General features: G+C 42.5%; 1 protein-coding gene across 1 annotated transcript in view; it reads left to right on the top strand.

Annotated features, from left to right (window-relative positions):
- Positions 1–6,507: 6,507 nt before the first annotated feature.
- LOC147905984 (uncharacterized) overlaps positions 6,508–16,796 on the top strand; it is a 35,434-nt gene continuing 25,145 nt past the window's right edge. Inside the window, exons 1-14 of the mRNA XM_087381359.1 lie at positions 6,508–6,606; positions 6,757–6,791; positions 6,882–6,951; positions 7,034–7,591; positions 7,699–7,881; positions 7,972–8,085; positions 8,208–8,266; positions 8,349–8,415; positions 8,559–8,610; positions 8,702–8,794; positions 9,398–9,481; positions 9,643–10,112; positions 12,784–12,845; positions 12,949–13,018. Of these exons, the coding sequence (XP_087237485.1) occupies positions 6,508–6,606; positions 6,757–6,791; positions 6,882–6,951; positions 7,034–7,591; positions 7,699–7,881; positions 7,972–8,085; positions 8,208–8,266; positions 8,349–8,415; positions 8,559–8,610; positions 8,702–8,794; positions 9,398–9,481; positions 9,643–10,112; positions 12,784–12,845; positions 12,949–13,018 (2,016 nt within the window). The remainder of the gene's footprint in view (positions 6,607–6,756; positions 6,792–6,881; positions 6,952–7,033; positions 7,592–7,698; positions 7,882–7,971; positions 8,086–8,207; positions 8,267–8,348; positions 8,416–8,558; positions 8,611–8,701; positions 8,795–9,397; positions 9,482–9,642; positions 10,113–12,783; positions 12,846–12,948; positions 13,019–16,796) is intronic.

A 16,796-nucleotide genomic window follows, 5' to 3' on the forward strand; every position in this document is an offset into this window, starting at 1 on the left:
ACAAGCACTCTCACCCTAGACATATGAACATTTTGATGTTTTCTAGATCATAATGCACGATACACTTTTTTGGTAGTAGGGTAGACTGGAACATGCATCAATCTAGTATATGTATTTTCTAGCAGAACCTTGAACTAGAAAAGTAATTTGTCTTTTATAAAGATAATGATATGAAGAAACCCGTTAATACATAAAAACTAGGGGATTTATGTCCTTATGGACCATGGGCATGTTTTTAAAAAAAGTGAGGATTTTTGTTAAATTATGAAAAAATGTCTAATGAAATGAAGGGAATGGTGGATTTCCTAGAAAGATAAGTTCACTCCATAGATCCTACAATTTTTATATTGTTGTTCTTGCACTTTGGTATGTTGAGATTGACCAAAAAATGCGTTAACACAAGGAATGAATCAAGATCTTATCATATATGTACCCCAAAAAAACAGAACAATCGGTAGGGCCCCATGAAAAGAAAAATTATGTAAGGGACCCCATAGAAATGACAGAATATTAGTGACCTCTTGGGCAATATGAGATCTTGGAGCATTTGTAAGCATAGTGTGATGGAGGCATTGGCCGCTAAGGGTATCTCGGACATAAGATTTTAACTAAGGCAATTGAGAATTGGAGAAGTAGATGCAGGGTAGATGCACTCAAAAGATAGTTAGCACACACAAACCTTTGTGCAGCCCTAATATCACTCCAACCAAGAGATTATTGTAACTTCTGCATTTATAATAATAAAGTAGCGTAAGCCACCTCCCTAAACATATGCAAGGTTCACGTCAGACAAAGGCCGCCTCGAGCAAAGTGAGGTGGTAAAATATTGTTTGACTATAGATCCATGCCACAAGAAGGGTTTCACAAAAATCCCTTTTGGCCTCAAGAGGTTGAAAGTGAGACATGACCATCCCATTTTCACGATAGGAATAAACCCATGCAGGAAGAACTCAAGACTAATCACTCAACCCACTCATCAACCCATCGGCTACTTTCCCCCCTGTCATATTAGAAGGGCTTCTTGTCAACGCATTGGCTACCAGGCTCATGGTTGGCAGCCACCTGGTACTGGGGTCGTCTGAACCCATATTTACCCTCAATAGGCTAAGGAATGCCTTTGCAATTCTACTCTCGATGACTGCCCTAGGGACCAGTTTGCAATAAGAGTTAAGCATAGCCTACGAAAACTCCCTAAAAAGAGTTTAAAAAAATGGCTTGCCTATAGCATAAATGCTAATCACGACACTATATGCAAATATGTAAATGCCCCATCGAATGTGAAAGATCATAAACCAAGCTTCCTCCGCATTCAAAGATCCCCCCCCCGACCCCCCCCCTCTCTCTCTCTCTCCCTCTCCCGTGTGCGATTGAAAATTAAAGCAAGTTAATATGCTCCTAGCACGAGGTGTACATTAAAGCAAGTCACTCATAAAAAGTAAAAATAGTTCCCCCTTGGTGTGCCCTTGTATCTATTTTGAGCTTAACCTCCCTACTCTTCATCTCCCTCCCTCATTGTTTATCAGCCCTTCCTCCTCGCTCAACCTTGCTCCTCTCCTCCCCTTCCTTGAATGGCACCTCGCCCCCCTCGTCATTTCCCTCCCCTCTACTCGCCTCCCCTTCCCAGACTCTTCCTCCCCCTTCCCTCCCCGTGTCTCTCTCTCTCTCTCTCTCGCCCCCTCTTCCTCTCCCTCCCTCCTGTTGGAGATATTATAGCCAAAGAGTGTGGTGATGTGATGTGTTAGTTTGAATTACTAGGTGATCTAGTACTAGTCTATGTGAGTGAGTCTTGTGTGAGTACCACGTGTCATCATGGGACTTATCCCATATTCACTAGGTACTAGTGTATGAGTGAGTAGACTTTATAAGGCTTGTACTTCACTTGTCTTGTTACACTTGATGAATGAATGAAAGCCTTCTTCATGTCTTCATTTGAACATTATTTCCTCACACCCTAACTCTCTCTCTCTCTCTCTCTCTCTCTCTCTCTCTCTCTCCCTTCACCATGTTTCTAACATGGTATCAGAGCCACCTTCCATAGTTGCCATGTCACCCTTGCCCTAACCCTAATTCTGCTTCAGCCCTTCTTCCTGTAGCCTATAGCTGCCTTAGCCCTGCTCCATTTTGCCCTATTTTACCTCCATTTTCTAGCTGTTTGCACCCGATTAGAGCCTCTCCACAACCTACCTTCATTGCCACCTCCATTTGAGAGTTTTTGGAGCTTTAGGCGCCTATTACTTGCTGGTTGGCTCATTGCATCTACACGTGGGAACCTTTAAGGGTCGTTTCAAAGTTCTCCATCACCAAAATCATGGTTTTTGAGTTGTTGCTACATACCAAACAACCTCCGAGCAGCTCCAATGCCATAGCCACCACCCCTGAGTAGTCTCCATGCCCGCAAGTGCTGCATATTGCATTTTGGACCACTCTCTTTCTTGCTGTGTGCATTTTGGAGCACACTAGGCATCCGAACATCTGTTGCAGATGTCTACAACACATCTATTACAGAAGTTTGAGGTCATTGAGGTGTCCCTGAGCCGTTTTGAGACTGTTGCATCATAATTGCCTATAACAGAGGAAATTTCAAACTATTTTGAGGCCTCCAGCACATCTATATTAGCTATTTTTCTACATTAGAGACTTGCTATAGGACTCATAGCTGTTCAGGGGAGCTGACTTTCATTTCAGAGACCTACTGTTGTGTTTTGGAGATAGCTGGTCCTTCATCTTAGCTTGTTGCATGCCTTCACGAAGTCCTCTTCAATCTTGACTTCCTTGTCTTCAAGTTCTATCCTCATGGAGAAGTTTAAGGGGGAAGATTTTCCCACGTGGCAAACCAAGATGCAATTGTTGCTTATGCGTGAAGGAGTTTTTTCGAATCGAAAAAACAATTCGAGCAAATTAATGCAGCTTAGCTGAAGGGGGGTGTTGGAGATATCATAGCCAAAGAGTGTGGTGATGTGATGTGTTAGTGTGAAGTACTAGGTTATGTGAGTGAGTCTTGTGTGAGTGCCACGTGTCATCATGGGACTTATCCCATATGCACTAGGTGCTAGTGTGTGAGTGAGTAGCCTATATAAGGCTTGTACTTCACTTGTCTTGTTGCATTTGAGGAATGAATGAAAGACAAGTTCTTCCTGTCTTCACTTGAGCATTATTTCCTCACACCCTAACTCTCTCTCTCTCTCTCTCTCTCTCTCTCTCTCTCTCTCTCTCTCTCTGCACCATGTTTCTAACACCTCCCTCCCTCCCCCCCCCTCGCTCTCTCTCTCTCTCTCTCTTCTTGTTTGACAAACAAAATGTTCACAATGTACATTTTCTATTGGAGCACTAATATCAAGGCAAATTGACCATCTAGCTTGTATGCTTCCGCCTACGTTCATTGTCTCACATCACTCCCTAGCACTTTCATTGTCTCTTTGATAGCCGCTACATCTTAGAGCTCAAGGGAGCACTAATATTAAGGCATTGACCATGTAGCTTGTATGCTTTTGCCTAGGTCCATTGTCTCACATCACTCCCTATCACTTTCATCGTCTCCCTAATAGCCGTTGCATCTTAGAGCTCAAGGGAACACACCTTAGTGGTCAGCTCCTTCTATTGCTACCCAATTGATTTTCCTTGTGCACCATTGTTTGGACCTCTTTCATTGCTACCTTCTCTTGCATCTTCTGGCAAGGGCAGTAGGTGGAGATGATTTGAGAAAGTTGATGCAATTCATTGAGAGTGGAGATCCGATGTGAGAGTGTGAGTGTAGGTGAGAGTGGAAGAAGTGGAAGGAGAAGTCCTTGTACAGTGGCTATATTGTTGTGTCATTTTTGGAGTAAAGAAGGCTTGAACATCACCATTGTGAGCTTCCATTCTCCTAATAGCATGGTCAGACACGCTTGTTGGGAGGAGTAGTTGCAAGCTTATTGTTGACTACAGGCTGGGCAATGCAAATGGGTTGAAAAATGATTGAGGGGACTTCCTAATGCTCCCACTACTACTTCCTCCTGCCATAGCCAAAGGTACAACAACAATAAGAGGAGGTCATGAGGCTGCTTCCCCTCACCTACCATTCCCTTCCCCCCCTCTACCCCTCACGACCTCCCCTTTCGAGGCATTCCCTCGCTGCCCAAAGTGGCCCCTCCCCCTCGTGATCTCGCCGTCCTTGTGCCTGCCCTTACCACGTGCCTCTCAACAGTCCCATCTTAGCGTTAAGGTAGATAGGGTTACATTTGGGCTATGTTAGGGTTAGGTTAGGTAGTTTAGATCGGGTTAGATAAGCTTGGGTTAGTTAGGTTACATTGGGTTACATTAGTTTAGGTTATATAGCATCTTCTATGCTTTGATTAGCATGTATTAGACTTTCAGTAAAGGTCCCATTAACATTGAAGTCTTAAGTTATAGGTTGAAAAGAAAATTCATGGCATGTAATTTTTATATGCAAAAATAGAAAATTTTTGGCTTTGGTAGTATGGTCATAGGAGTTGTAAATTAAAAGTTGGAGATTTTACAAGAAATTGTGCCCCGAATAAGTTACAAATCTATCAACAAAAGCAACTAAGACTTAATATCTATACATACATACATACATACATACATAGGTACGTTCGTGTGTGTGTGTGTGTGTGATATTGAGCATGGCCTTAAATTATCCCCCCCCCCCTCCCTCCCTCTCTCTCTCTCTCTCTCTCTCTCTCTCTCTACACACACGTGTGAGATATTGAGCATGGCGTTAAGTTATTCCCTCTCTCTCTCTTTACACATACACACACACACACACACACACACATGTGTGTGTGTGTGTGTGAGATATTGAGCATGGCCTTAAATTATCCCCCCTCCCCCCCCCTCTCTCTCTCTTTTTACACACACACACAAAGTTCATCATGGCTCTACTATCGGCCAACCAAGATATTACTCCTTCACTAATAGTACTAAAGTACATGAAGCCACCTCCCCATAGCTAAGCAACACCTTTGCAAACTAGGCCTCGATAGGGATGAGTTTGCAATGAGAGTTAAACATAAACCTAAGGAGACTCCCTAAGAAGAGCTGAAACAAGCCATGGCCCTGCTTTAATGAAAGGAAGTAGAACTAAAATAAGGCAACCTTTAATGCCCATTAACAAGTAACACAAAGCAAAGTGACAAAACCACTATGACCTTACTTTAATGAAAAGGCAACCTTTAATGACAACTATCACAAAAATTAAACAGGGCCTACTTTCTCATACGGGAAAAACTACTAACGCTCTTCTTTAAAGAAAATGCCTCTTCTTTAAAGAAAATGCAACCTTTAATGCCCATTAACAATTAACACACAATTAAATATTGACGGACTTTCAAATACTCTCAACTTGATTTAAAAAGATCCTTGGCCAAATTGGCGAAATAAACCTAGCGACTCTTAAAAGGGCTAATTCAACACCAACCTACTTTGCAATATAGTTAGCTTGACCAAAACAAACCAACACTTTCTGGCTACATGCATTCAAGCCATATTCTAAAACTGGCTCAGGTGTGCTTGGGTTGTGCGCAACTAACAATCTCCAAGAATGGTGCAATAGCTTGACCAAAATAAACCAACACTTTCTAGCTACATGCATTCAGGCGATATTTTGAAACTGGCTCACATCTCTCAGAGTAGGCGTGCTTAACTAACAATCTCCAAGAATGGTGCAATGGGTTGGTGGTTCCTTGGATGGAAGCCTCACAAATGGATAAGGATCTCGAACCACATGTCAATCCTTAGTGCATGGGGACTGGAACTGAGGGTCTGTGGTGGACAACAAGCTTGAAGAATTTGCCTCCCAGGGGGGGGGGGGGGAGCCTTCTGCACGAGGCCTACTCAGCGCCGCGATGTCAAGGCTGATTGCCTAGTGGGTGCTCAAGAAATGCGATCGGTGGCGAGGAGTACTTGAGTGCGCGGGATAGGTGGTAGGGGAGATTGTGGTAGGGAAAGTGAGCCGGAGACCCTTGGCTGTTGAGACGAAAGCCAATATATATTAATAATTAATATAGAGGAGGTGCAAGGGAGGGCAATATATATTAATAATTAATGCACCATGGGAGGGCCAAAATGCATTCAATTTAAATATTAATTAATGGCAAGATTGGGACTAATCACGAGGTTATAATAGATAGATGCGAATTGCGAAATGCACCCCAAGGTCGTGAGCCAAGCAAGCTCCTCATCGCCAGCTATGGCGATCCCCTTCACCCCTCGCCATTTTCTCATCACCATCTCCATCTTTTCCTCCTCTCCGCCTCTCCATTACACCACCCAGTTGTTCAGGTTCCCGCCTTCCTGGATTCTACGCTGCGAACTTCGGATATCTATGTGAAACACAGAGAGAGACACAGAGAGAGAGAGAGAGAGAGAGAGGTATCTTTGAATGAGAGAGAGACATGGCGGGACGCCACAGTTGATCATCATTCAACGGGAGCGCGAGAATCGTGTGATCGTGAAATATACCTCCGCCGTTAATTCTCTGCCTCGGTACAGCGGATAGTAGCTCTCCGAATGCGTGACGCTCTTCACGTATTTCAATTCGGAAAGCCAAGTGCAATTCCCCAGTACACGTCGACGGGCAAATCGAAGGATCAAGAATCCCAGCAAGCAGTTACGAGTCACGAGCGCAAGAAAGAGAGAGAGAGAGAGAGAGAGAGAGAGAGATCCTTAATTGGCGGCAACGCTCAACGCGAACACAGGAGACAATGAACACAGGAGACAATGCAGATCTGACTCAATGAAAGATGAGATGCTGCAAAGCCATCGCTCCTTGCCACCACCTCTGAAATGAGCAGGTACCTCCTCCTCATCATCATCTTCTTCTTCTTCTTCTTCTGATCATAAGCAATAGAATATCAAGGTGCTGAGATCTTCTGGCCATGCAGAGACGTTTACGGATTCCGGGTGCAACCTCACATCTTGGAGCTCTATAAAGAGTATGCCATCATCTACAAGGTAGTATTACTCTTAGTTGATCAATCAATCAAGAAGGTTGTTATTCCATCATGGAGCGTGACTTTTTTCGCTGCTCATACAGGAAGAAGAGACCGAAAGATCAGCGGGATGGGAGCGCTTTTTGAGGACTTACGGCGAATCTCCGCCTTGCCCAGAAAAGGATTTGTCCGTCAACGTCGAAGCTGGCAGCACAATTACGATAGAACCGAAGGCGCTCACAGTGCATGATGAGAAAATTGGACCTGCTGCAAGAGATGCTAACGGTTACCGCGACAGGGACCGGCATTTCGAAATATGGGGGCAGATACGCCCGAGTCTGCGTCCGGTGGAACGTGCTTTGCGGTCTCGGTTCAATAACAAAATTCATCCGTCAACGAATGGTGGCTGCGGAGCAGGAGGGCAATCAGCTGAGGAGGCGGAACCCTTCAAAGCAGCAAGCGCGAGCAAGGAGGTGAGAGAAGGGTCGACGGAAAATGGATCGGAACAAGGATGCTACGACGTTGATGCGGTTCAAAACGGCTGTCATGACGTACCGAATGGCATAGCCAGTTCCGAGCAGCAAGAAGAAGAGCTTTGTCAACAAAAACAGGAGTTGGACGTTCTGGTGCGAGGTGGCGTTCCAATGGCATTGAGGGGCGAGGTAGAACGTTACTCGCATGCAATCAAACAACCATTGCCCATGCTTCAGTTCCGGAAATTCAGTGCAACAAATTGTCTGATGGCTGCAATCGTGATTTTGGTAAACAGCTATGGCAGATGTTTGTGGGAACAAGGACACGAAGGATACAAGGTCGCTACCAAGCGCTTTTGTCTTCGTTGGCTGATGCTCGCGGAGAAAGCAATGGTTTTGGAGGCCTTCCCAGCACTGGTCCTGACCACAGTTTTTCGGGATCTGGCACTCTTGAGAAGTGGATCAGCCAAATTGAGAAGGTCCTCGATCTAGTTGGATTGATAAGTCGTTTCCACATGCACTTGATGGATTTCCACAATTCAACCTTTTATGGATCCTGCACTGTGTAGGACTTGCCTAGGACCTTTCCAGACCACCCAGCTCTCGACGAGAATGGTAGAAATGCACTCCGTCGCCTGCTCACAGCCTATGCTTGCCATAATCCTGATGTGGGATACTGCCAGGTAATAGATTGTGTCAGGACGTTTGGCTTGTACGGTACACTCTTGCCATTCTTCCGGAAAAGCAAATTTGCGATCATTTCACAGAATAATGAGTTGATCGTGGTTGCTCTGTCTGTATCCAGGCAATGAATTTCTTCGCGGCCCTTCTTTTGTTGATGATGCCTGAAGAAAATGCATTCTGGTAATGCTTCGTAATCTGTTTTGCTTGTAATTATAAACGTGCGTGCTTTATCGCAACCTTATCGTGCCAGTTAAACGTACAGGACTTTGGCTGGCGTTATAGACGATTACTTTGAGGGATATTACTCGGAGAAGATGCTGGAGTTTCAGGTTTGCGAGTGGACCCTTTATCCGTCCTTTTTTCTATTTAATGTTGAAACTAAGAGGGACTTGAAGTCCGATCTTCAGTTAGTCGATCGTTAATCTGCAGATTCATTCCTCAACAGTCCCTGATTTCTGAAGTAATATGCCAGGTTGACCAGCTGGTTCTAGACGATTTGGTGCGCATGCATTTTCCAAAACTCGGTGAGCATATGTTTGTTGGAGACCATAGGCATAAATTTACAAAATATGTCGCTGACTATGTGACAATTTCCTTTTTCTTGGTCTTTGTCAGTGGCGCACCTGGACAGTCTTGGAGTTCAGGTGGCCTGGGTCGCTGGTCCTTGGTTTCTATCCATATTTGTCAATATCCTACCCTGGGAAAGCGGTTGGTACTCTTTCGATACTCCCTCTATATCCACGTGGTAATGAGAATTCATGCACTTTATAACCTTCAAAGGTCTGAGTAACCCCGGATTGCCCACCAGCATGAAGGTTGCCCACTAGCATAGGGAAGGATACGATGGGTTTGGACTCTTTTTGCTCTCATGTGTTTTGAATTTCATCAGGCTCAGGGTTAGGTCACCAAAAGGAGGGCCTAATGCTTCATTAGTCATTAGCATGGTGCATTGACAAATGTAAACCTTAGATTTGTGAGGGAGCTGCTTCCTCACGTTGCCCTTTCTTAGCTTCAGACCACCTTTGTTCCAGAGAATTTAGAACCCATGTGCGATCAATATCTTCTGTATGGAGATATGTTAGGGTGAGTCTCAGGCTGGAGCCACATGAGCTCTTCTCCACAAGTGCAGTTGTTTTGAGTGGCATGAATTGTGGTACTGTTTCATATCAGCTGCTTCTCTGATCTTTTAGGTCAAAAAGTTGCGCAACCAAGTTATTTATGTGATATCCTCTCATTAGCCAAGAAGGGTGTATTTTTGGCACAGATAACTGGTGCACTCACTCATTTACATGAATTGATGGGGTTTTGCAGTCTTACGAGTGTGGGATGTGCTTCTGTATGAGCAAAATCATAGCATGCTTTTCCGAACAGCACTTGCCCTCATAGAACTTCATGGTGAATCTCGTTTGCTTTAGTCCATATGTTATATCAGGAATTTGTAAACATTTCCTTTCCCAACCCTGCCCCTTGTGGGTCATTTCCCACTCTGCATCTTGTTAGTGCTTTAATTGTGAACAGTATTATTCTTGGTATGATTTTGTGATACTTTTGTACAGGATCAGCACTAATGACCACAAAAGATACAGGAGATGCTGTGGCAATGTTGCAATCTCTACCTGGTTCAACTTTTGACAGCAGCCAATTAGTTCTGAACGCTTGCATGGGTTACCAGTCAGTACATGAGTCAAAGCTGCAAGAACTACGCTTGAAGCACCGCCCTCACGTGCTTACTACCCATACTGCAAGTTCATTGAAGCAGTCTCTTGGTTGGCAAAGTGCCAATGGATCAATCTCTAACAAATTGTACAATTATGAAGAATCCAGAGGTGACATAAGCCAAGTGTCTGAAAAGGACCTGAACAGAAAGATCATCCTTCCAGGGCAAGGTTCTGAGCTAGTTTTGCCTACTGTTCCCTTCCTCAACAATGGTGAAGCGCCAATTAGCTCTGCAAGCTCACTGGAAGGCAAGCCTGAAGGTGCAGTGCTTAGCGAAGAGGAAACCAGTGTTGCAGACCTACTAGAACAGGTGCTACACGTGTGTACATTCTATTTTGCATTTGTGGGCTTTGCGGGGAGTTGTATGCAACCCCTGTGCTGAAATTTTCTCATATAAAAGTTGAAAATTGAAAGATGAGAAAATTCTATGTTTAGGGAGAGCCTTAGATGCAGTAATAACCAATGCAAGAAGGCTCTAAGAAAAATTTCAGATGACATTTCTTTCACTCAGTATAAGTATTGAGAAGAGTCTTACGATTGCCTGTCCAATTTTCCTCCCTTTCAAATCTCTCAAAGAACAAGCTCCTTAATATAGGCTGCACCTACAACCAAGATGACTTTGGTTGAAAGAAGATTTCTTTGTGGACTCTGCATTGGTTTGGTTGTTCCAGTATTTCAATTTGTGCTTTGTTACCTCTCTTTGTATTTGTAGCACGCATGATCTACCATAAGTTTTTTCTTTGTTATGTAAGATGTTTTGTTTTTGTTTTGACTTCAGTTCAGTCTTAAATTTACTTTCACCCTTCCTTATTTCTTTAGTTTTTCAATTCATATTGGTCGCTTTTGCAAAATCCCTCATGTGGAGACCATGTGTTTGGTGTACTGGTTGTGAAACGGCAATATTTGGCCAGCTGTCGGAGTCACTAGGCAGTGAAAATATGCTTGATTAAAGGTGCCCACTGCCACGTTGTCAAATAAAAATCTGTTGTGGGAGTCCAGCTTGTCATGAATTGCCATAAATTCTGAGGGTAGGCAATCTTGTTGCTTTGAACATGAACATTTAGTTCCATGAATATCCGATTTATATACTGTGAAATAGACATGCATCCTACCTTATCATGTAGATCTTACACTTAACACTCGGACAGAAGTCATCAAATACTTGTTTTCAAATACCCATTTGGTGAGAGGGGAACAGAGAGCTGTTTTTGTTAAATCAGGAACTCCCTAAAATTTCCTATGCATCTTCGTGATCAATACTCTCGGGGCAATATATAAACTCTGCTGAGTGTTGACGTATCTTCACTCAAGTAGTAACTTTGAGAAAGTGAATTTGGGATTTCTATCAGTTTCTCATCCCATTTGGCTTTGTCAATGCAGCGCTTAGTTGTACAGACTACGATAAATCTAACCTGTACAAGCTAGCGTTGGAAAGAGCCCTTTAAGACAACCACTAGTATAGAGAGTAACCAAAAGCTGACAGAGATCAATAGTGAGCAAAACAATAGAGGGCGATTCCCTGCAAGTTCAGCAAATCAACAGAGTTGTACCATTTTCAGCATATCCGCCCTTTCTTATGTCCTCCCCATTCTTTTCCATGCTTGGCCACTCCACCTTTTGTGCCATCTGCAATCTTGTTGCTTTGAACATGAACATTTAGTTCCATGAATATCCGATTTATATACTGTGAAATAGACATGCATCCTACCTTATCATGTAGATCTTACACTTAACGCTCGGACAGAAGTCATCAAATACTTGTTTTCAAATACCCATTTGGCGAGAGGGGAACAGATAGCTGTTTTTGTTAAATCAGGAACTCCCTAAAATTTCCAATGCATCTTCATGATCCATACTCTCGGGGCAATATATAAACTCTGCTGAGTGTTGACGTATCTTCACTCAAGTAGTAACTTTGAGAAAGTGAATTTGGGATTTCTATCAGTTTCTCATCCCATTTGGCTTTGTCAATGCAGCGCTTAGTTGTACAGACTACGATAAATCTAACCTGTACAAGCTAGCATTTTGAATGCGAGTGGCTTGTTTGCTCTGTGGAGTTATTATTGTAACCAGACCTTTGATCTCCTCGGCACCATGTTGAGCATGAGCATTACTACCTGATTTGTGTCCACCTTCTGACCAGCTTTTCAAAGTGGTCCTTGATCACATCCACATTGATGAGGTTATCATGCATAGAATCTCATTCCTCCATCCTTATGGTGAACAATTGATTCTAAAGTATACGGATCCTTACGAGTATTAAGGTGACTGTTGAGTCAATTCAGTTTCAATGGAAGTCAATGTCCTCGTCTTATTGAGTACATGTATCCACAGATTTGTGTGTCTCTAGAAGTATGACGAAATAACTGGATGATCTTTCATGGTAGCCAGGGTTGCAGTGGAACCATGAGTAAATTAGGTCAGTTGCTTCATACTCAAATGTTGTTTCTTATGTTGCGCAATCTTCAAGATGCCTTCATGAAGCCAAGGCTTCATGTGCATTTGTTTGCTGTGAAAAATGAGATGAGGGAACCGTTGTTAATAACCTACTTTACCTCGATAGCCTTTACAAAGAAATGCTTAATATGGCAATATATTCTTCATGCCATCATTTATCAACATCCTATGCTTTGGATATGTGATCCTTTCTAAAAATTACTTGATCCTATTCTTGAATTTATTTGCATTTGTTCTTCTAATTCTGATCATGTAGTATCACCAAGTTTTTTATGCATGAAAGAACATTTTATTATGAAAGACATTTATGATCAGGAGGTGACCAAAATAATGGTTTTCTGTTGGCATTCAGCTTCTTCCATGGAATATGTGCAACACAAGATGTTCTATATCATGTTGCCAAAGTGATATGAATTTCATGGATTATGGCATTTAGTCAGCCATGGTATCTAAAGACCAGTTTGAGTTTAACATTAAAATTCTGAGATGTGTGAGAAAATTCTTTAACAGCTCAATTTGTGTAGGTGAAATGTTTGAAAATGGAACTTTCTCAAGCTCTTGAGGAGAGAAGAACAGCAACTTTAAGGTTTCCATCCTTTCTTAACTTGAAGCATATAGAGTATGGAAATGAAATTCTAGTTTGCATAGAATCTCTTGTGATGAGATAAAAATTTATTCATTTTATGCAGGGCAGATGAGTTGGAATCTGCTTTTATGGAGTTAGTAAAAGAAGACAACAGGCGATTGCTATCTGCAAAGGTGGGAATCTCCTTTTTGTCCATCCGCGGAAGTTAAGAGATGAAATGGGAGGCTTACTTAATTGGGTAAATAATACTGGTTGATATACAATTCGCCTGACAAAGGGAACTGAGTTTCTCCTCTTACAAAGTAAAATATAAGAAATGGAACAAGAAAAACGGTAATGAATTATAGAGATGTCCCAGTACAGGTGTTAAGGGAAGGACTAAATTTTAGAGGGATGAGACACCTTTCCCTAAAGAAGAAAAGGAAAGCTGGAGTCTAAGGGTACATGAGGTTTCGAGCCTTTCTTTGAAGTTTTAAGATACCTACCTTATATAGATATAATGGTTTTTGCATACAATTGTAGAGTCTATACACAATTTAAGAGGCTCAAGGAAAAATAAGCATGTGTGCAAAGTATCGTACGCATCAAACAAAGGCACATACGTTGGGAGCAAGTAGATTCGTATTTTTTAATACTCAAGTATGAGACGCAGTGGAAAACAAGAAAATAATCATGCCCACCCATGCAAACGGCTATATAACCCACATGTGTGCACATGCATGAAACACAGACTAGAAAGGTGAACACACATAAAAACATATGCATCTAATAAGTTGCCCACACTTTGTATACTAGGAGATATGCGTAGATTTATCGATACACATGTATATACTCCCACAATCTAGGCATTAGTTCACCATCCATAACCTTCTCAAAAACAAAGTCAAGCAGTCTTAGAGACCTCTGCAAACATGAGCAACTTTATAGCTGCCTGCATGTGCCAATAGTTTAGGGCACCGGTCTGCATCAAAGCAACTTCTAGGTCATCCAAATTTATGTTAATACAAGTTATCAACACTTTTTTTTTGCCCAAAAAAAAAATAAAAATTTATGGTCAAACTTACTCATGAGCCTGCAGCATGCAGTCAAATTGTTGCCTTTTTTATGACTCTAGAGTAATGTATCCTCTGAGTAATGTTGCCTTTTTAACGACTCTAGATTGCATCTAATAAGTTGCCCACACTTTGTATACTAGGAGATATGCGTAGATTTATCGATACACATGTATATACTCCCACAATCTAGGCATTAGTTCACCATCCATAACCTTCTCAAAAACAAAGTCAAGCAGTCTTAGAGACCTCTGCAAACATGAGCAACTTTATAGCTGCCTGCATGTGCCAATAGTTTAGGGCACCGGTCTGCATCAAAGCCACTTCTAGGTCATCCAAATTTATGTTAATACAAGTTATCAACACTTTTTTTTTGCCCAAAAAAAAAATAAAAATTTATGGTCAAACTTACTCATGAGCCTGCAGCATGCAGTCAAATTGTTGCCTTTTTTATGACTCTAGAGTAATGTATCCTCTGAGTAATGTTGCCTTTTTAACGACTCTAGATTGAGTAATGTATCCTCTGAGTAATGTTTCCTTTTTTATGACTCTAGACTCTAGACTGAGTAATGTATCCTCTGGCTACCTCCTCCAAAAATCCTCACATAGATATGTGTGTGTGTGCACACGTGCATGTGTAGAGAGAGAATTCCACAAAAAAAGAGTGTGTCGAGAGAGGAAAAAAGAAACGTATACTAACGTCTTTGGGAGGCTTCACGGGCTTGAGACAAGGTTCAATAAAAAAAGTAACTCATAGAAGCCACTATCGGATGAGGCAAGGGCTCGTTGGGGCCCTTGCTGAGTGCTATACTAAGAAACTAGAACTCAAAAATCCAAACTCAAAATCCTAACAGATGTAATTGACTATCAACTATGATCCTGGTGCATGGCAGGCCACAGCCCTTTGGTGGGATAAGAAGATGCCTCATATCTTCTCTATCGGGTTGTCTCTTGTTTGGGTGGGACGCGTCGTCTGCGTAATCTCTATATCCGGTGGGCCATATCAAGAGTGCCACCTTGACTTTGTTGATCCCATCTGAGTAGAGTCAGGATAGGTTGAACCTCTGTCGTGCCGCGTGTGTGCTGTGGCAAGCCTCTGCTCTATGTCTCTAGCTTCACAACTCCATGTCGTCTCTTCCCGCTAATCCACTCTGCCCTCAAATCAGCCAGCTCCTCCACTCAACTAGTGTCATGGGGCCAACTCAAATGTGTAGAAGTCTGTGACATGTCGTTGTGTCCGGTCTAGCTCTATCCCTTGTGCCACCGTCACCTCCTGTTGTCTAATCTATTTGAGCAAGGTCTCTCTGTGTTGTCGCATTTCAATCAGGTAGAGACCAATGCAAACTTAATCATGTAAGTGGACCGGCTGACAAAGTGGCCCAAAACCGTGTCCCTCTTGGAAAAGATAGTGGTATCATCCATGAATCTCATAGTAGACTAGGCATGTATATAAGAAGTTCTCTCTGTCCCACCTCTTCTAGTGTGCATAGCCTACAAATCTACCGCTCTCTAGGAGTGCCTGTGGCTCTCCTTGTCTTGACCCGCTCTCTAGGTGTGCCTGTTGCTCTCCTTGTCTTGACCCTCAGTTGGTGGGACGAAACCCGTAGCTTCCCAATGGCAATCCTTAATGCATGTGAGACTCGTCTATCCTCCAAGTGTTGGAGTCTGATAATCACTCCATTCTCTGATACTCTCAAGAAGTGATCGCTATGGAATCGGATCTTGGTGGGAAACTCTTGGTCTGCCCCAAGTCTGTGATATATAGACCTGTAGTAGATCCAATCGTACGATGTGTTTGATCTCGTCTCGTGGGATCTTGGGGACAGGGCATGCAAATTGCATTGAAAGTGCCAACCTCGGTAGTGTCCAGCTAGACAAAGCGCAAACCCTATGAAGGTATGTCACTGCCTGAACAACTTGCAAAATTCTTTCTATCTTAATTGTGCATTGCCCTATCAGCTAGACAAAGCCCAAACCCTATCAAGGTATGTCATTGTCTGAACAACTTGCAACAAATTCTTTCTATCTTAATTGTGCATTGCCCTATCAGCTAGCTTGTCTAAGCATTTTTTGCTTAGAAATCTGGTTTGGGAAGACTAAAACGAAATTGTATAGTCTTCAATAGTAGTTGTAGCAAGAAAGAAGAGAATATGGACTACTTTTTGATTAGCACTAGCCATTGTCAGGCTAAGTCTAGCCTTCATTGTTGGAGTGCTGACATAAACTCAGTATGAAAACCTTTCTATAGATGGATGCTCAAGTATGTGTGGTGTGTGAATATGTATGTATGAGAGCTATGTTTATATTATCGTCCTACACTCAGTGTTGGGCATTTGGAGACGTCAATGGGGATGTCATAGTAGCTGGTCCCTACTATATGTGATGGGGTTTATGGTTTTAAACCTTGTGAGTGACTATCATGAGATTGAACCCACATATTTTGTTGCATTTTCAGACGATGAGTTTGGGCGTGTTCCTTGATTCAACCAGACATATATTGGTGGCACAAAAGGTGGCCCATTTATCTTTTTCTCCTCCGCCTCTGCCTCCATCTTCATATGCATTACACATGTGAAAATGTATGTATGTACGCAAGTATGTGTGTACACACAAACGCGTGCGCATGCACACACACACACACACACACACTTTTTGTGGGAAGAAATCTTTTATTGCTGTAAAATAATTACATTCATAGTTACTTCAAAAACGAAGTAATTACTATTCAACTAAAGATCTCAGTATAAGCTGTATACACATCTTGATCAATCAAACGAGTCTGAACACAATCGTAGAATGATTGTTGCAGAGATCGTTTGAAAAAAAGAAAGGATGAAAATAGTGGATCACCAAAGACTCTATGATTTCTGTCCATCCATAAAGTCCATAGGGTCCAGTA

Source organism: Dipteris shenzhenensis, chromosome 1 (assembly GCF_047967505.1).
Source record: "Dipteris shenzhenensis isolate YYH24624 ecotype China chromosome 1, Dip_SZ_1.0, whole genome shotgun sequence".
Classification (NCBI taxonomy): Eukaryota; Viridiplantae; Streptophyta; class Polypodiopsida; order Gleicheniales; family Dipteridaceae; genus Dipteris; species Dipteris shenzhenensis.